General features: G+C 41.6%; 1 protein-coding gene across 4 annotated transcripts in view; it reads right to left on the reverse strand.

The window, feature by feature from the left end:
• Positions 1-20,854, reverse strand: part of ARHGEF26 (Rho guanine nucleotide exchange factor 26) — a 141,192-nt gene that overhangs the window by 18,907 nt on the left and 101,431 nt on the right. For all 4 annotated transcript variants that reach the window (XM_088839658.1, XM_088839654.1, XM_055411283.2 and 1 more), the window contains one exon: positions 20,082-20,236. In XM_088839658.1, the coding sequence (XP_088695784.1) occupies positions 20,082-20,236 (155 nt within the window). The remainder of the gene's footprint in view (positions 1-20,081; positions 20,237-20,854) is intronic.

The raw sequence follows: 20,854 nt of genomic DNA on the forward strand, positions 1-20,854 counted from the left end.
AAAATGTTCCTCACAGTTCCTCTGGTTAACAATCATCATGAAGGCAGTAGTTTCCCTTAACAGACTAGCATGTGGAGCTGTTCTGGCCAAAGGATTAGAACAATCACTAGCTGGGGGAGTGGGCCATCACATTCCTGTGAGTTGGGTACAGGTGAGGGAGGGATCCAGCAGGGCATGGACAGAGAGTAAGAGATCAGCCATCTTGAGTGGCCTGACCATACAGCAGGTAAGGCTTGTAATACTGTCTAGACATCTCAGACTTAAGGGACTAGGTCTGACAGACAGAGTGCCTGACGAACTAAGGACAGAGGTTCGTGACACTGTACAGGAGACAGGGACCAAGACCATCCCCATGGGAAAGAAATGCAAAAAAAGCAAAATGGCTGTCTGAGGCAGCCTTACAAATAGCTGTGAAAAGAAAAGAAGCGAAAAGCAAAGGAGAAAAGGAAAGATATAAGCATCTGAGTGCAGAGTTCCAAAGAATAGCAAGGAGAGATAAGAAAGCCTTCCTCAGCGATCAGTGCAAAGAAATAGAGGAAAACAACAGAATAAGAAAAACAAGAGATCTCTTCAAGAAAATTAGAGATACCAAGGGAACATTTCATGCAAAGATGGGCTCGATAAAGGACAGAAATGGTATGGACCTAACAGAAGCAGAAGATATTAAGAAGAGGTGGCAGGAATACACAGAAGAACTGTACAAAAAGATCTTCACGACCAAGATAGTCACAATGGTGTGATCACTCACCTAGAGCCAGACATCTTGGAATGTGAAGCCAAGTGGGCCTTAGAAAGCATCACTATGAACAAAGCTAGTGGAGGTGATGGAATTCCAGTTGAGCTATTTCAAATCCTGAAAGATGATGCTGTGAAAGTGCTGCACTCAATATGCCAGCAAATTTGGAAAACTCAGCAGTGGCCAAGGACTGGAAAAGGTCAGTCTTCATTCCAATCCCAAAGAAAGGCAATGCCAAACAATGCTCAAACTACTGCACAATTGCACTCATCTCACACGCTAGTAAAGTCATGCTCAAAATTCTCCAAGCCAGGCTTCAGCAATATGTGAACCGTGAACTCCCAGATGTTCAAGCAAGTTTTAGAAAAGGCAGAGGCATCAGAGATCAAATTGCCAACATCTGCTGGATCATGGAGAAAGCAAGAGAGTTTCAGGAAAACATCTATTTCTGCTTCACTGACTATGCCAAAGCCTTTGACTATGTGGATCACAATAAACTGTGGAACATTCTGAAAGAGATGGGAATCCCAGACCACCTGACCTGCCTCTTGAGAAACCTGTATGCAGGTCAGGAAGCAACAGTCAGAATTGTACATGGAACAACAGACTGGTTCCAAATAGGAAAAGGAGTACGTCAAAGTTGTATATTGTCACCCTGCTTATTTAACTTTAATGTAGAGTACATCATGAGGAACGCTGGGCTGGAAGAAGCACAAGCTGGAATCAAGATTGCTGGGAGAAATATCAATAACCTCAGATATGCAGATGACACCACCCTTATGGCAGAAAGTGAAAAGGAACTCAAAAGCCTCTTGATGAAAGTGAAAGAGGAGAGTGAAAAGGTTGGCTTGAAGCTCAACATTCAGAAAACAAAGATCATGGCATCTGGTCCCATCACTTTATGGGAAATAGATGGGAAAACAGTGGAAACAGTGTCAGACTTTATTTTGGGGGGCTCCAAAATCACTGCGGATGCTGATTGCAGCCAGGAAATTAAAAGACGCTTACTCCTTGGAAGGAAAGTTATGACCAACCTAGATAGTATATTAAAAAGCAGAGACATTACTTTGCCAACAAAGGTCCATCTAGTCAAGGCTATGGTTTTTCCCGTGGTCATGTATGGATGTGAGAGTTGGACTGTTAAGGAAGCTGATCGCCGAAGAATTGATGCTTTTGAGCTGTGGTGCTGGAGAAGACTCTTGAGAGTCCCTTGGACTGCAAGGAGATCCAACCAGTCCATTCTAAAGGAGATCAATCCTGGGTGTTCATTGGAAGGACTGATGCTAAAGCTGAAACTCCAATACTTTGGCCACCTCATGCCAAAAGCTGACTCACTGGAAAAGACTCTGATTCTGGGAGGGATTGGGAGTGGAAGGAGACGGGGACGACAGAGAATAAGATGGCTGGATGGCATCACCGACCTGATGGACATGAGTTTGAGTGAACTCCAGGAGTTGGTGATGGACAGGGAGGTCTGGCGTGCTGTGATTCATGGGGTCGCAAAGAGTCGGACACGACTGAGCGACTGAACTGAACTGAATTGAGACATCTCAGACACAGATTTAATAAAATCCAGGACTCAGGACAAGACCAAAAGGAAAAAGAATAAAAATGAAAGCTAAACCTCAAGAAGAGCTGCAAAAATACGAGAGAAAAGTAAAGTGAAGCCTTCTTTGGTACTGTCCTCTCTCTGCACCCCTGAGCTACTCTCTTGGTCCAACTCACAAGCTTAAAAAGATTATCTCTACATGATCTTTTAGTTAAAATCATTTCCAGTTAAAAATAGTTCTCCTTCAGACAGAGAACTGCAAGCTTCCTAATACTGTGCACATGGAGTGTTTAGGCAGTGCCCTATGCTATGACATTGCATAGGTACTGTCTGTATTCCCAAAGAAATAAAAGGCAAAGAAATTGTCATGTTATGAAGGCATCATTCAAGATGATGCAAGTTCCGAAAAGGCTTCAGCACAGGATTCCAAACCAAGAGTTCATAGGAAACTCATGCAAATGGACATGAATAAGCTACTTAAATCTTTCTCCCCCCTCTTAATTTTCAGAGTTATTCCCCACTGTGTTTACCTAAATGCAAACAACATCAGCTAGTGAATCTTTCAGGGGGTACATAATTAGAGACAGAAGAAGTAGAAAAATTAATAGAATTTTTTTTTAATTGTTCTCTTAAGCCATGACAACCACAATACCATTAAGACCTTGGGTGGACCATTTGACCCAGTTTATGCCTGTTGTCCTCTCAGATGTTCAGCTGGGATGGTAAAGAGTGGCCACCTCACTTATAACTATGCGAGTTCACCTCAAGATATCTGGTGTCCACACATCTGGGTCATTGAGCTTTCCCACTGTTTTAAATTCTGTATCCAAAATAGGACACAGGAAACAAGTGTGCTGTTTTCTTAACTGATTCAATAGCAGTCACCCAATATCATTATTTTATCTAGACCTGCAAACGTCTTCATTATGTAATAAATAATGTCCACAACTTCTTCACCACTCCTTTAATGCACTTAATATTAAAAAAAAACTTGATTTAACAGTAGTCAAGTAAGCTATTTATCCTTGTCAGCTGCTATTCAAACCCAATGGAATAAACAAGGAAAAGGAAGTCGCTCTTGCTAGCTTGCTCATGCTCTCTCACACAACATACACACTCACACAGTTAATCTCATAAAGGCTGAAATTACCATTTCCCCCTCTCCAAATCTGCTGAATACTGAGTGAAATTCTTTCTCCTCATGACAACCAGCACCTACTAACTCATACTAATACAAAAGGATAACAGTTAAAATATGTGCTTAAGGATTTCTCTGGTAGTACAGGGAATAGGAAGCTAGCTGCCTGCCAACGGAGGAGATATAGGTTTGATCCCCGGTCCAGAAAGATTCCACATGCCTTGGAGTAACTAAGCCCATGTACCTAGAGCCTGTGCTCCACAACAAGAGAAGGCAGCACAATGAGAAACCTTTGCACCACAATAAAGATCCCCTGCTGGCTGCAACTAGAGAAAGCCTGTGTGCAGCAAGGAAGACCCAGCGCAGCCCAAAATAAATAAATAAAAATAATAAAAATACGTGCATAAGCAGAAGAGGGGGGAATCCACAGTCAGATGCAGCCATTCACAAACCCATTCCCTCCTCTGCTGGCCCACCCGTGTCCAGTAAGGTATAAAACAAGCTCAGCTGGTTTGGGAAAGATCCCCCTTCCCTAAGGGAAGTTGATGCTAATCAGACTTCCCCATGTTTGTTTCTTTCATTTAGCAAACATATGGTTTACATAGCCTCTGAAGCAATCTGGATCATGTATTTAGGAAGTTAAACTGCTCAGAAAAAGGCAAATGGAAAAACCACCTTTCCTTGCATGGAGCAGTTTACGCGTAGACTTCCTCTGATTGTCTTAGCCGCACTCCAAGTTTACCAGCTGCTCATCAAAGAGCAGCCGCTTTGTGCAAGCAAGCCTCCTATCAGGCGCAGCAATCAAATCAATATAAGCCTGTGGCTCTGTGGCATAAACAAAGATGTGTCTCCCTGTCGAAACTTACAGTCCTAGTAACCTTTGAGATGCCTTTTCTTTTTTTAGCATGATAAAAAAAACTATCAGAAGAGAACAGGATACGGTGGTAAATAAATACCTCAACTATTCTTCCCTCGGAAGGCATTCTTTTGTTAAGCAGCTCAGATACTGTTTGGTTTTACTGCATGCAACCTAACAGCATGCGCTAAAAACTTTTCAGTCCATGATATACCTTTTCTGAGAATAGTTGATTCTTAAAGTGAATATTAGGGAGCACTTTTAACTTTCTCTCCTGTCAATTTCTATAAAGGTTGAAATGCTTTCATAATGGGCATATGTTTGAAAAAATAAAGCAAAAGTATTAGTTGCTCAGTTGTGCCTGACTCTCTGCAACCCCATGGACTGTAGCCTGCCAGACTATTCTGTCCATGGGATTTCCCAGGCAAGAACACTAGAGTGGGTTTCCATTTCCTTCTCCAGGGGATCTTCCCTACCCAGGGATCGAACTTGGGTATCCAGCATTGCAGGCAGTCTTTACCATTACCCAGGAAGACATGGGCATGTATTTATTACTTTTAAATAAGGGCAACATTTACAACTGCATACATGCATGAAGTAAAAGTCGTTCAGTTGTGTCCGACTCTTTGCATCTCCAGGCCAGAATACTGGAGTGGGTAGCCTTTTTGTTATCCAGGGAATCTTCCCAACCCAGGGATCGAACCTAGGTCTCCCGCATTGCAGGCGGATTCTTTACCAGCTGAGTTACTAGAGAAGCCCACATACAGTCGTGTCCGACTCTTTGTGACCCTGGGGACTCTAGCCAACCAGGTTCCTCTGTCCACAGGGATTCTCCAGACAAGAATACTGGAGTGGGTTGCCATTTCCTCCTCCAGGGAGATCTTCCCAACCCAGCCATCAAACCCCTGTCTCCTGTGTCTCTTGCATTGTGAGCAGGTTCTTTACCACTGAGCCACTGGAGAAGCCGGTTGCATACTTTTTTAGAATACCAAATTTTACATATTTAGAATATTTAAAATAAAATTTACATATTCAGAATACCAACTTTTGGAATACCGAAGATGCATGTGTATACACACATTAGTGAGTACAAGATGACAGACAGCCAGCTCAGCACAGGACCTACTTTGGGAAGGAGGGGGAGAAAGAAGGGATGATGATGAAGAGGCTCTAGGTAAACCTGCAATATTATATCAGGACTTTTTAAATTTTTTTTAAGAGACCTGGCAGTGATAGAGCAAAAAAAAAAAAAAAATTGTATCTGTTAAACCTGTATTATAGGCATGTTGGTGGTGGTGGTGGTTTAGTCACTAAGTTATGTCTGACTCTTACAACCCCATGGACTGTAGTCTGCCAGGCTCCTCTGTCCATGGGATTCTCCAAGCAAGAATATTGGAGTGGGTTGCCATTTAGTGTTTGATAATTTTCTGTATCTTTGAAATATTTTGCAATTCAAGGTAAAAAATAATCTAAATAATAAACGCATAGACTGTCAGCATTCCAGGTTTTCTGTGGATGCCTGAGGGTACAGGTGAAGGGGCTCTTAGGCAATGGAATATTTTCTGCCTTACAAACAACTGATTACTTTCAGATAACATCACTGACTGAAATATATTACAAGGTAAGAGTGAATTCACTAAAACGGCTGGGTTAAAAAAAGGCTTTTCCATATATGAATAACACTCAGAAAATGTAATGGAAGAATATCTTATTCATAATAGACACAAAACCCACAAAATATTTAGAATTTTAAATTGAAGTTTCTTCTATATGAAGACAGACTTGAAATACTTTAGAAGAAGGCCTGAATGGATAGAAAAGTTTGATATTAAAGAGATACTAATTCTTCCTGAATTAATATATAATTTTAACAATTTCCTTGAAAAAATCTCGGTTTTGCAGGGGCAGAGAGGAGGGGGAATAGTCAAGCTGATTCTACAATATGCAGAAAATAAACACGTAAGAACATTCAAATTGTGATAAAAATGAGAGTGACTAGCCATATGATATATTAAAAACATATTCTAAAGCTGCTGCTGCTAAGTCACTTCAGTCGTATCCGACTCTGTGTGACCCCATAGACGGAAGCCCATCAGGCTCCCCCGTCCCTGGGATTCTCCAGGCAAGAACAGTGGAGTGGGTTGCCATTTCCTTCTCCAAGGTCACAGCTGCTGCTGCTGCTGCTAAGTCACTTCAGTCGTGTCCGACTCTGTGTGACCCATAGACGGAAGTCCACCAGGCTCCCCCGTCCCTGGGATTCTCCAGGCAAGAACACTGGAGTGGGTTGCCATTTCCTTCTCCAATGTGTGAAAGTGAAAAGTGAAAGTGAAGTCGCTCAGTTGTGTCCGACCCTTAGCGACCCCACAGACTGCAGCCTACCAGGCTCCTCCATTCATGGGATTTTCTAGGCAAGAGTACTGGAGTGGCTTGCCATTGCCTTCTCCACTAATTCAAAGACTGAGACTAATAGACATTAGTGGACAGAGGGAGTAGTGAAACAGAACAGTGGGTTCACAAACTGACCCTAAATACATCTAGGAATTTACTACATGATATAAGTGACATTTCAAATCTGTGGAATATTGGTAGTTTAGTCAATGTATAATATTGGGACATCTGGAGAAAGACCTGAAAAATTTTAAGAAGCTGTATCCCAGTCTCATTCCATTAATCAGGGTAAGCATCATGAAGAAGAGGTGGTGATAGAACGAGTCTTTCTGTAGAGCCTTGTGATTAGAGATGAGCTTTTATACATGCAAATACCACAGGAAGAGTTTCCACCTTAACCCTTCTGAGCAAACCTCTTAGGTACTTAACAAAGACGACCAGGAATGAGAAACAGGCTGGATAACCAAAGGGAACCAGGAGTACAAAAGCAAAGACAGGGATGGGGAAAGCAAGAAGAAGCGTTAGACTTTAAAAGACCAGCTTTCCCCTGCTCAAGTCAGCCTTAACTGTCAGTTGTCTTACCTGCCACCTTGCATTGTTCTGGAACTTTCTTTCAGAGCCAAAATCTGACAGACTAGAAGGAGAACTTCCAATTATTCCTTTTGTAGAAGAATTAAATTTGAAAGGACTTATCCAAAACAAAACACAAGGATTTTCTGCCATCTTTGGCAAGAATAAGATTTATTTTTACCTATTCAACTCCTCCCTTCCCACAGGTTTTGTTTAAAACAGGCACGCAGCTTCCCTGTCCTGAAAAATCTTCACTTGAATCTGCTGGTGAAAAGACAGATGTCTACTGAGCTAGCAGCTGCCTGGCATTTACTCCTTGTGCCCACGTAGTAATGAAATCGCTCTCCAAAGTCATGATGGCCCATCACCCCAACAAACCCAGTAACCTGCACATCACCATTGCTCATCTAGGCACTTGACGAGGTTGAGCACCTGTGACAACCTGAAACTCTTCCTCTCCTAATGCCTTCCACGACAGTTCTAAGTCATCCTTTTTTTTTTTTTAGTGGCCATACTCCAAGTTTTTCTCCTAGACCCTCTTGCTTTCTGCAGGGATCTGTAATGGCTCTGTAATGCTCCCATATGTGGATTCACAGAAGTCCTGGGGTTTTATAAAATCAAAGAGATTCTTCCCACTTCTCTTCAAGACATGTACAAGCATTCTTTCTCTGCAGATTTCAATTTGTTTCTCTTTCCCTTCTGAAAACATGATTGCTAATCCCCACACTTGACTTTGTGCTTAACTGCAATAAGAACACCCTGGTTAACATTTCTAGGAGGGAGGAGATAGGATTATGCTGAAGTCTACTTTGAAGTTAAGAGGTTAAAACACTTTTCTTCACAGTGACTGAAGTTGATTTTAATTTTAAATCTTGGTATTAGAATTATACAGTTTTTTTTTTACTAGAATAATATACAATTTTAAAGCTGTGAAGTACAGCATAACAGATAAGAGTGCAGACTTGATTGAGCATGTCTGGCTCAATTTCATCACTCGTGCACTTCGTGATTTTGAGCAAGTTACTGATCCTTTCTGTGTTTTCTCCTATGAAAAAAAATCTCCTGGGGATTACAATACCTCTTAGGATTGTTGGGAGGATTAAGTGAAATAATACAATTATTATCTTTTTGCATGTAAAGCTCTTACAATCATGCCTGGCTTACAGTAAATGTTATTAGCTAATATTTTAAATCTTCCTATAGAGCATCATGCCTTTATACTGCCTGACATCTTGTTAAAAGCCTAATAATTATAGGTACTTTGCAAATGAGCAAGTGGACTAAGCATAATTAGAGCCAAATACCTGTGTCAAAATATTCATTATTTGGCAGAGGCTTCAACCACCAAAACAAGGCATGAAATTTGCCCCAAAACTGATTTCAAACAGCGTTATGTGCTCAATGCCTCAAAATAATTCTGAAGACTAACAAACGCGCCACACACATGTTATGAATATTTACTACAAGTCTTTATGAACAGTTTTTATTTCTCTCAGAATGAAACCCTGAATGAAATTACTGGGTCATATGGTAAATTGCTTAGCTTCTTAAGAAACTACTAGGCCACTTTCCAAAGTGGTTGCATCACTGTACATTCCGATAAGCAGTGTATTAGGGCTCCAGTTTCTCCACATCCTTATCAACACCATCTTTGTCTCTATTATAGTCATCCTAGTGGCTGTGAAGTGGTACCTAGTTTTGGTTTTAACTTTCATTTCCCTACTGACTAGTAATGTTGAGCATCTTTTCAAATGCTAAGCCATTTGGATATCTTCTTGGCTGAAATGTCTATTCAAATGTCTGCCCACTTAAAAATTGAGTTGACTTACTTTTGAGTTTCATAACTCTTTATGTAATCAGGGTAAAAGTCCCATATCTGTATGGCTTGAAAATATTTTATCCCAGTTGGTGGTTTGAAAATTCATTTTCTTAGTTTGTTTTTTTTTCTATTATGTAAGTTTCAGGTGTACATTGTTCAGGTCCACTTTATAGCACAGCGGCTTTAAAAGAATAAAGACTAAGTCCAGCGGTTAAGAATCCACCTGCCAATGCAGGGGACATGGATTTGATTCCTGGTCCAGGAAGACTCCATATGCAACTAAGTCTGTGCACCACAACTACTGAACCAGCATTCTAGAGCCCACAAGCCACAACTACTGAGTTCACAGGACACACCTGCTGAAGCCCTCTCACCCTGGAGCCCGTGCTCTGCAACGAGAGAAGCCACCGCAACGAGAAGCCCTCCCACCACAGTGAAGCGTAGCCCCGGCTCACCACAACTGGAGAAAGCCCATGCACAGCAAGGAAGACAGCACAGTCAAAAACAAAAAAGGAAATCTTAAAACAAAAAAGACTAGACTTCCAAAAAACCCAGAAATGTCACACACTTTCTATTTCACTGTTGAGAATGTAACAAATAGTGGAGATGAGGGTCACATTTGTTGGTAAGAATCTGTTATGATTTACTGTCACCCGAAAAGGCAGCCAATGATTCACATAGGATCAGAAAGCCCCCAATCCAGGTTTATCGTCACTGACCTCCCCAAATGAAGGGAAAAACATACTGAATTCACTTCTATCAGCCACAAAGTTACAGAGTCTCCTAGTCAAATACGAGGGATGTAACAAGACAACTGCTAATACAAACATATACACATGAGTCAGATCACTGTACAAAAGAATAAAAGTTGATCAATGATTATCCCTCAGTCACTTGCCATCTGACATGGGTTCTTGATAGGAAGGAAGAGGCATGGTGTTAAATGCATTTACTCCTAAGGCCATATTTCAGAGGCCATAATCCAGGTTTGGAGAAGGAAATGGCAACCCACTCCAATATTCTTGCCTTGAAAATTCCATGGACAGAGAAGCCTGGTGGGCTACGGTCCAGGAGGGTGCGAAAGGGTGGGACATGACTCAGCGACTAGACAACAACAATCCAGATTTGGCCTTGGAGTGCACCAAACTTTCAGCTGTACAGCAGTGGCTTAAGGTTTCAAGGGTTTCCCTGGTGGCTCAGATGGTTAAGAACCTGCCTGCAATGCAGGAGAACCAGGTTCAATCCCTGGGTTGGGATGATCCTCTGGAGAAGGGAATGGCTACCCCTGCTAGTATTCTTGCCTGGAGCATTCCATGGACAGAGGAGCCTGGTGGGCTACAGTACATGGGGTCACAAAGAGTTGGACACAACTGAGCGTCTAACTCTTTCTAAGGTTTCAAACCATTTTTTTTAAATAAAATGTTCTAGAAGTAAAAGGACAATAATCTGATTTGTGCCAAATCTTTGGAGACAGACACCCAGCACTAGGAATAATGATGCTACCAGCAGGTATCAGTCCCTCAGCAGGGACCATTCACGGCCTTAAGCGCTCTGTGAGCATGATCTCAATTCTCACAGACACTCCTGGAAGACCATGACATTGCTCCCCTCACTGTACAGATGAGAACACTGAGAATCTGAGCAATCAAAGGCAACCTGCCCAAGGTCACATGGCCAGGATTTTGACCACTGTTCTGTCTGACACCAGGTTATTTACATTGGGCACTTGGTGCAACTTTTGACATTGAATGGCAACAATGACTCTTCTTACAGAGGCAGAGGAAAAAAATACTCTTAGCTCCCAGATGTCAGAGGATCAAGGATGTGTGGGGCAGCAAGAGAAACAGAAGAGAAGGAAGACGAGAGGCGGTTCTCACATCTCTCCCATCCCACCTCTCCATCTCGACTTAGAATCCGATCCAAGCGGTCACAAACAACCAAGCTGTATATTCCAGGAATAAAAGTGCTTTGAGTCAGAGCCTTATTGCCTTTTCTTTACCCGAGATACTCAAAAGTTAATTTTCCAAGGAAGGAGTTTATTCTGCAGAGGCAGAGGGACAATGTCAGGTAGGCTCAGCTTTCTATAGCAGCAAAGCTGTCAAAATAGAAAAACTCAAAACGGGGCCAAACTAGGCCATGACCCTTTCCAGGGAGCCCACACCACTTTAAGCTACTGGACATCCAAACTACTTAGAAAAAGGCAAGTTCTAACAAATCCCTGAACTCCTGATAATGATCAGGTAGAATTCTATTACAGAAAATCCTTTTCTTTAAAACTTGAAGATCTGTAATTTGTCATGGAGTTCAAGTTATGTCAATATACACAATATTTATGGAACTAGGGATCAGGAAGTGGAAAGCTCCGGTCTTAAATATCTGAGGGAAGGAAATGTGAAAAGGAAACGCTCTTCCCCACACTCTGATGCTAGATTGGCTAAAGGTAGAGGAAGGCTCACAAGTGCACCTTGGGACCCCTTCTAATTTCCTCTCACAACCAGTAGAACTATAAAAATATTCACTTAAACAAAATCCCGCTTTGAAAAATGTGTTTATCAAAGCAAATAAAAAATGTGCCAGTTTCTAGGCTAGATTTCCAAGAACATTACAGGATGGTAGAAAGGTAAAAATATTCTAGAAAAATGAAATTAAGAATTAATGAACATAAATTGTTAGAGGAGGTTCCAGAGTCAGACTCAGAGGAGAATCCTGGCTTTGCTGAGAGACCTTGAAAAAGAGACTTTAACCTCTTTCTGCCTCAGTGTCCTCATCTGTAAAATGGAAATAATACTTGATTACTGCGATAACTCAATGACAGATTCACAAGCACTCTGAGCACAGTGAATGGGACACTATAATCCTCAATAATATAGGCTCTTACCATCATTATCACTATTACCACTCATCTAACTGTACAGAATACCCCAAACCATCATGGAAAGATCATTTGTGGGGACAGAATCCAGGAGAAGCTGAAAGAAACACATCACAACATGATTACATTTACTGGTATGATAAAAAGACTAGATTTCCATATTCGTTTGGTATTGTGCCCAACACCCACACAAGGTCAAGCTATCTGCAGCTCCAAATGTGCTCAACAGCACAGTGGGGCTGGTGGCAGCAAAAAGGCACTACAAGCAATATACTCATGTCAACCACACTGGAGGACCAGCCCGAGCCAAAGGGACGTGGGTTCTACATCTCCAGTCATTTCTGTCTTTTGTGAACCTACCCCCAACCCCATTTATCTTAAAGGCAATGTGTTAGTTCTTTTAAAGACTATGGAGAACAGTGTGGAGATTCCTCAAAAAACTGGAAATAGAACTGCCATATGATCCAGCAATCGCACTCCTGGGCATACACACCGAGGAAACCAGAATTGAAAGAGACACATGTACTCCAATGTTCATTGCAGCACTGTTTATAATAGCCAGGACATGGAAGCAACCTAGATGTCCACCTGCAGACGAATGGATAAGAAAGCTTTGGTACATATACACAATGGAGTATTATTCAGCCATTAAAAAGAATACATTTGAATCAGTTCTAATGAGGTGGATGAAACTGGAGCCTATTACACAGAGTGAAGTAAGCCAGAAAGAAAAACACCAATACAGTATACTAACGCATATATATGGAATTTAGAAAGATGCAAATGATAACCCTGTATACGAGACAGCAAAAGAGACACAGATGTATAGAACAGTCTTTGGGACTCTACGGGAGAGGGTGAGGGTGGGATGATTTGGGAGAATGGCATTGAAACACGTATGTTGTCATATGTGAAACGAATCGCTAGTTCAGGGTCAATGCATGTTATACGATGCTCGGGGCTGGCATGCGGGGATGACCCAGAGGGAGGATAAAGGGAGGAGGGAGGTGGGAGGGGGGTTCAGGAGGGGGAACTTATGTAAACCCGGGGCGAATTCATGTCAATGTATGGCAAAACCAACCAATATAATATTGTAAAATAATTTGCCTCCAATAAAAAATAAATTAATTACCAAAAAAAAAAAATAAAATAAAAATAAATAAATAAATGCCAAACATCTAAAAAAAAAGAGCTCTTAGGACTTCCTTGGCCGTCCAGTGGTTAGGTCTCTGTGTTCCCACAGCAGGAGGCAACAGTTTAATCTCTAGTCAGAGAACTAAGATCCTGCAAGCCATACAGAGTGGCCAAAAAAAAAAAAATCTTTCTCTTTTCCAAACTATCCATTGTCAATTTGAACTTCTGTGGAAAAGAAGACTTCCCAGTTGTGGCTGTAACTGTCTACTATCTAATCCCCTGCCATCTTCTCCCACTTCATGGCTAAACTAAAACAATCATGATTGTCCTATTCCTCTCTGCTATATGCTGGCTTCCCCAGCCTTCTTTATAAGGTCAAGTCTTGTGATCCAAGACAGATGGGTAAAACACAAGAAGTCTTCTGAAGACTTACTTGTCTGGGAAAGGTTCTCCTCTGCTGATGAAAAGAAAAGGTACTTGAGAAGAGTCCCTTTATGGTCAGGCTCTATGCCTTGCTCCCCTCCTATGTCCTTGAATGAAATCATGATGCCTGGACTTGCAACAATGGTGCTATTGCACATGGGGCAAAAGTGAACAGAGCACAGAGCACTGTGCAGCCAAACAGTGGGAAGGGGCGGGGTTACTGGTAAGCCCGCTTTGGGTCTTCACATTTGGTGAGAGAGGTAAATGTCTTAATTGCTTGAGCCACTGCAATTTGGGTATCCAGTTACATACAGCCAACAGCCTTCCTAAATAATTTAATAGTAAATTTCCCAAAGTAGAAGAGTATGTAGGGTTTCCCAAGCTCACCTGACTTCTTATGGATGTGTGTGTGTGTGTGTGTGTGTGTGTGTTTGTGTAATAAATGAACATTTTTATTGCTTAAATCCTTTTGTATGGATAGCTCAAAACATTAGTTAACACAATAGTACAAAATAAAAGTAAGCCAAAAAAAAAAAACCCCTTCCTCTGCAGAGCACAATTTTGCAAATACAATCCAAAGTGTTTTTCAGATTGAAGTTATATGTCATTTATGGGTAAGTTTATAGGTAAAATTCTAGAAGATGTGAGAAGTCACATGATAAAGCCCCAGATTTGTTTTTGCCCAGATTAATTAAAAGTGAATCTATAATGGAACAGGACACAAAAATCACATATCTTTTAAAAATAAAAGAGAATTCAAAGAACTTTTAACTTGGGTGTGGAATGGGGGAAGGCCGCCCACTGAGTAACACTGTCACTCTGTTTATATTTAACCATCTTCACGACTGGCTCACATTTGACAGATATTTATTAAACGGTCATTATGGGCCAGGCAAAGTCTCAGCACTGAGGATACAAAGGTCATCACGACAGACATGAGCACACAGTAACACAAATATTATGACAGAGAAAGTGCAGGGCTCTATGGGAACACAGAGCAGTGGAAACAAACCCGCTCTAGAGGAATGGATAAGAGCTCCCAGTGGATGTGGCAATTAATCTAAAACCTAAAGAATGAAAAGGACTTTGCCTAGAAAAGATCTGGAGAGGAATGGGGTCATGGGATAAAGAGGAGTATTTCAGGCAGAGAAAGAAGCATGTGCCAGGTTTGGGGGGCTATGAACAGGGGCATTATTCAGTGAGACATTTATGCTGAGTGCAAGGTAGATCACGGAAGGGCTGTTTGCAAAGCACAAACTGAGTCTTTTAAAAAGCACACTGTGGCTGTGGAATGTAAACAAATGGAGGGATGGTGGCATGAATCCAGTTCTGGGCGAGTTCAAGGTGGTGGTACAAGGGCGTGGCAACAAGTGAGGACAAAAGCTGTTCCATCACGGGTAGAAGACTGGGGATTGGACAGATGGGGAGTACAGTGAGGAAAAGGGCAAGGAGGACTTCCAGGTTTACTGTGGAGCAACTGGCAGGATGGAGGGGCCTTTTACTAAGGAGGGAAGAGACCCTGGAGAAGGGACGGTTTGAAACAGAAGATCTGTATATGAAGGTAACCTGTGAAACCTCCAAGAGCTGTTCAAGTCACATGACCATGATGACATTCAGAAGTGAATGAAAAATGGCATCGTGCGTGTGTGCTAAGTCGCTTCAGTCATGTCTGACTCTTTGCGACCCCATGGACTGTAGCCCCCCAGGTACCTCTGTCCATGGATTCTCCAGGCAAGAGTACTGGAGTGGGTTGCTATGCCCTCCTCCAAAAGATCTTCCTGATCCAGGGATTGCACCTGAGTCTCTTATGTCTCCTGCATTAGCAGGTGGATTTTTTACCACTAGCACCACCTGGGAAGCTCATGAAAAATGGCATCAATGTTAAAAAAAAAAAAAAAAACAAGCAAATGTGTTCTAGAACTGGTTAAGACATTACAGCACTACTTCTTCATTCTATGTTTAAGTGAGGCGGTGGTGATGGGCCAAGCAGTACAAGAGGCTGAACTCTGGCCCCAAAAATATGCTGAAACCTAAACTCCTGGTTCAGTGCACATGACCTGATTTGGAAATCAGGTCTTTGCAGATGGAATCTGTTAAGATGAGACCATTCTGGATTAGAGTGGGCCTGGAACCCAGTAACTGGTGTTCTTACAAGGAGAGGGAGATTTTAAGTCACACAGACACACAGGAGAGAAGAAAGCCAGCTGAACATGAAGGCAGAGATTGGAGCCACAAGCCAACGAGCCCAGAGAGCCACCAGGAGTAGAGGCAAGGAAGGATTCGCTCCTGGATCCTTTGGAGGTGTGTGGCCCTGTCAGCTTCCTGATTTCAGAATGTTGCCTGCATGACCATGAGAGACTAAATGCCTATTTTAAGCCACCCAGTTTATGGTACTTTACTACAGCAGCTGTGGAAAGTATTACAGGGAGGAAGACTTTGTTTTAGCTTCAGAAGAAATTGTAAAGGAAGGCCTAAGGTAGATAAGGCACTGAATCAGACTGCCAAGACCATTGCAAACTGTTTGGGGAGTCTGGCCCAAATACTTAGGTCTTGAATTCAGTTTTTATATTTCAAAACTGAGGGCAACAGTACTTAATCTGTAAAGCTGCACATGGGGGTATAGTCTGTGCACTGTCATGGATAATTAATTATAAATATGCTATCGCAAGGCAAAAATTAAATATTACATATATTTATATAGATTATTCAGTAATCTATGAACACAATATGGCAATCCCTTCTCTTTTATTATAATATTACTGCTATTGCCGTGTTGAGTCTGATAGATCTGTACACATTTGTTCCTCTGAAGGCAAAGCTGGCTGGCAGTCTGGCATCTTTCTAGCACAGTGATTCTCAACTGGGAGACATATGACAATGTCAAGAGACATTTTTGGTTGTCACAGAACGAAGGAGGTCCTACTAGCAAGCAGTAGGCAGAGGCCAGGGAGGCTGCTAAAACATCCTACACAGAATACGGCACCCCCCCTGCAACAAAGAACTGTCCAGCCTCAACTGTGCTTCTAGAACTCTAATCTGGAAGCACCCGATAACCTGCAGCCAAGCTTCAGGTACCAAGAATACACTTTCTCATCCACAGCAGTCAAACTGATCACATATTCTTCTGAAATGTGACACAAACAGTGACTCGCAAGTAGCCCAGAACTAATGGAAACTTAAGTTCTCCTTGATATCCTAAAAAAGAGTGAGAATTCCTGTCCGAGAAGCAGCTAGTGACCATGTCACTCTGAAAGCACCAGCGGTGATACACATACACACACTGCAGAGCTGAGGCGTCCACACACCCCACCCGTCAGCATAGACCCTCTGCCAGACTGGACTGGAGGAGGAATAGCAACTGTCCTCCCCAACAGTCCCTCCCAGTAGCTGGGAAGCTTCCTGAAGCTGAGAAACCACTGGAGACCCAGTAGCTGAGCTCCCTGACTGAACCCTGGAATTATATATTCATCAGTGGGTAGATGGATCAGTCCCAAAGCGCTGGCACAGGTAGTTGGTTATCTTTTATCTGGACCTTGTAGCCAAGCCTGAAACACTGCCTCATTCAAAGCTGCTGTATCTTTTCTGTGGCTGCCTCTGGCATGCGAAACATTTGTAGTTGCCTCCTTGCAGCTATAATGTAAATACGGCTGTGCATACTGTACATTTTTAACCAAGCCTGTTTATCAAGCCTCTGTGGTCTGCTTGTCTCCCTCACCACGTATTCAGGTCATAAACAACTTGAACCTCCAGTGCTATTCTTGGAGTCAAGAATACCTTAGAAATAGGATGAGCTAATTGTTAAGGGCAAGAAAACCCCAATTTTGGTAAAGGCAAAGTTAGGTACTCAGGGTTGCCCTCTCTGCTGAAGCTGTATGATTTTCTTTTATTGACAAGGAAGTTTAAACATATCTAAGGAAATAAATGTGGGACAGTTCACAGTGCAACATTAAATGGCAAAATCTCCCATGGAGGGCAAAGCACACTGCTGAATAGAACAGTACATAAGTTAACTCTAACTTTGAGAAGTCTGTATTTATTGGGTTCTAGGCAAGTTCAAGGATAAAAGTTGTGCCATACTGGTTTAAATACCCTGAATGTTTTCATCAACATAATCAAAACTACATTTACATTTAAAATTGGCTTGGTACTGTCAATGTATCTTTTATCATCAAAATCAAAAGTTTAGTTAAAGCTTTTGGTCCATTGAGACAGAGCAAATATTTCAACAGATGGAAAATGTTAAAAGTTAAAAATTCTGGCATTTGAAGACTCATATATAATTATCTTCCTCTAAAAACAAAACATCATGAAGAAAGCCAAAGAAACATGCTATCTCATAGGAAACCAACAACCAAACACAAAAATACAAAAATTACAATTCCTCTCCAATCTGTAAAATAAAATTTACTGAGCTACTTGAACTTTTTAAACTGCCCCAGATAATAGAGATAATTTCTTCTTGAAGCTATGGGAACACTATTTTCCTAAGTATGAAAAATAATCATCAGCATCTTAATGTATTCATCACAGACACACGGCTTTTCAAGGCAGAACACACAAAATTTTCATGTCTCATTGACAACCAAGTGGCTGAAGTAATTCATAATACAGTCTGATTTGAAGGAGCAGAAAGAAAAGCTCAACCTCTGTTTCAATTCAGTTTGAAAAAGGAGAACTCAAATAAATATTTCATGATAATTTGGACATTAAATTTATATCTTCATAGAAGCCTGTTTCCATGATTCCCTTTGGGCAGTAGTGTGTAGTGTTAGTTGCTCAGTCGTGTCCAACTCTTTGCGACCCCACAGACTGTAGCCCAACAGGCTCCTCTGTCCATGGGGCGTCTCTGGTGGCTCAGACGAAAAAGAATCTGCCTGCAATGCAGGAGACCCAGGTTCTATGCCTGGGCCGGGGAGATCCCCTGGAGAAGGGAATGGCAACCTATTCCAGTATTCTTGCCTGGAGAATTCCCTGATTCCCTTTATCTTGTCTAAACCGTACCCTGTGAACTAACAATTGCTATTATTATATGACATCAAGTCAGCCTACCTTCATCACCTTCATATGCGGAAACAAAAAACCCACAGATTTATATTTTAATTCTAAGCTCATATTCTGGGAAAGATAGACTATTTACAGAGAAATAGCAAGAAGATATTTTATAATCCTATCTATGTAGAGTACATTTAATAAAGAATGCCCCCTAGGGCTTCCCTAGTAGATCAGTGGTAAAGAATTCACCTGCCAATGCAGAAGATAACGGGTTTGATCCCTGATCTGGGAAGACCTGACATTTCAAGAAGCCACTAAGCCCGTGGGCTACAACTATTGAGCCTGTGCTCTAGAGCCTGGGAACCATAACTACTGAGCCCTCACACTGCAACTACTGAAGCCCGCATGCACTAGAGCCCTGCTCTGCAAGAAGAGAAGCCACCACAATGAGAAGCCCACACACTGCAACTAGAGAGTAGCTCTCATTGGCCACAACTAGAGAGAAGCCTGTGCAGCAATGAAGACCCAACACAGCATAAATAAATAAATAGAGTTAAAAAAAAAAAAAAAGAGAGAAATGCTCCCTAGAGAAAGGCAGCACTAAGGGCCAAGGAGAGTGTGTATGTGTGTTTCGAGTGGGGACAGTTTAGAACAAATGTCAGGAAAAAAGGCTTGTACAGTAGTCCTCCTGGAAGTTTCCCTAGAGTAAGCCCTGACTACACAACCAGAAGTCTAAAGTAAGAAGGAAAAACACTCTGCCAACCATGAGACTGACTTTCTTCCCCAAAGAGGGGAGTACTGGAGCATTGCTAACGTCCTCCCCATCACGGGAAACTTTTTTGGACTAACAATTTTTAAGAACACTGGATTTTAAATTAAGCTACAAGAAGCCACTAGAGTTGCACTTCAGCTTGTTCTCAATCAGAGCAACTTTATCTGTTTCATACAAAGGTCCTACAGCAGAAGTGTGAAAAATGCTGACAGAGAATAATACCATTGAATAATACCATTGCCTCTCTAGGGATGTCAAGAGAATCCAAGGACATAAACGTGTGAAATGCTTAGCACAGAGGTTTGCAGGCTATCAAAGCTCAGCAGCGGTTTGCTAGAACGATGATGCCGATAACAATTCGAATCTGCTGCAGAGGTAATTTAAAGAAAATGAAGCACAGATGTTCATATGATTCCCTGTGTAGAAATTTTACACTTAACATCTCACACGGAGAAGGCAATGGCAAGCCACTCCAGTATTCTTGCCTAGAAAATCCCATGGATGGAGGAGCCTGGTAGGCTGCAGTCCGTGGGGTCGCTAAGGGTCGGACACGACTGAGCGACTTCACTTTCACTTTTCACTTTCACACATTGGAGAAGGAAATGGCAACCCACTCCAGTGTTCTTGCCTGGAGAATCCCAGGGACGGGGGAGCCTGGTGGGCTTCCGTCTATGGGGTCACACAGAGTCGGACACGACTGAAGTGACTTAGCAGCAGCAGCAGCAGCAGCAACATCTCACAAGCTTTTAAGAGATGATCACCTCCAATAGTTGCTTGCACCACAGAGTTTTAAAACTGGACGTACAGAGGGCAATGCCACAAAAAGGCTTACCTCTTCTTCTTGGTGATAATGAGCACATCATTAAAAAGGAAGAAGTAGACTTGCTGTTTGGACGTCCTTTTTGAGAAAAGCACCGTGTCTTCCACGTAGGCTGTCAACTCACCTCTTTTTACCAACCACCGGGAAGAGGAGACTAGAGGAAAAGGCTACAAAGAGAGAAACACTCAGTATCCAAAGTCAAAGTTAAGTCTTTTTAGGATTATTGAAAGTAAAGTATAAAACTTATATTCAAACAAATGATATGCCATTATTTTATAACAGTTCATATAGTAGGTACATAAGGGTAAAAACACAATTAGAGAACACATTCTTCAAGAGAAAACCAAAAGGAACAACTTATTTTCCAATAGAAAAAAACTATTAATATTAACTTGTCTATATAAAAACTAAAACTCAGTCAGAAAATGTTACTGAGTCAACTAAAAATTGTTACCCTTCCATTAACTCTCAACTTTTTGTAAAAAGATGACTGATAAGAAGTCACTTAAAACTGAAAAACCTCAAAATGTAATCTATTGGTATCAACTGCAGCCATTTCAAATACCACAAATCAGAATCTAAATATACCAAAAAATAATGATAACTGTACTTAAAAAGAGACAAATGTAAAATAAGAGATAAAAATAAATGTCTGCATTCAATTCATGAATTAAAAAGACTTTATTCAAAAGGAAAGAAAAAAAATCCCTGCAAATGTATGTTATGTCTATTGATTATCTACTTAGCTGTATTCTAGAGAACACCTCTTCTAAAAAGTTTATGGT

The sequence above is a fragment of the Moschus berezovskii genome, chromosome 1 (genome assembly GCF_049115385.1).
Source record: "Moschus berezovskii isolate FMDL1 chromosome 1, NW_MosBer_1.0, whole genome shotgun sequence".
NCBI classification, from domain to species: Eukaryota; Metazoa; Chordata; class Mammalia; order Artiodactyla; family Moschidae; genus Moschus; species Moschus berezovskii.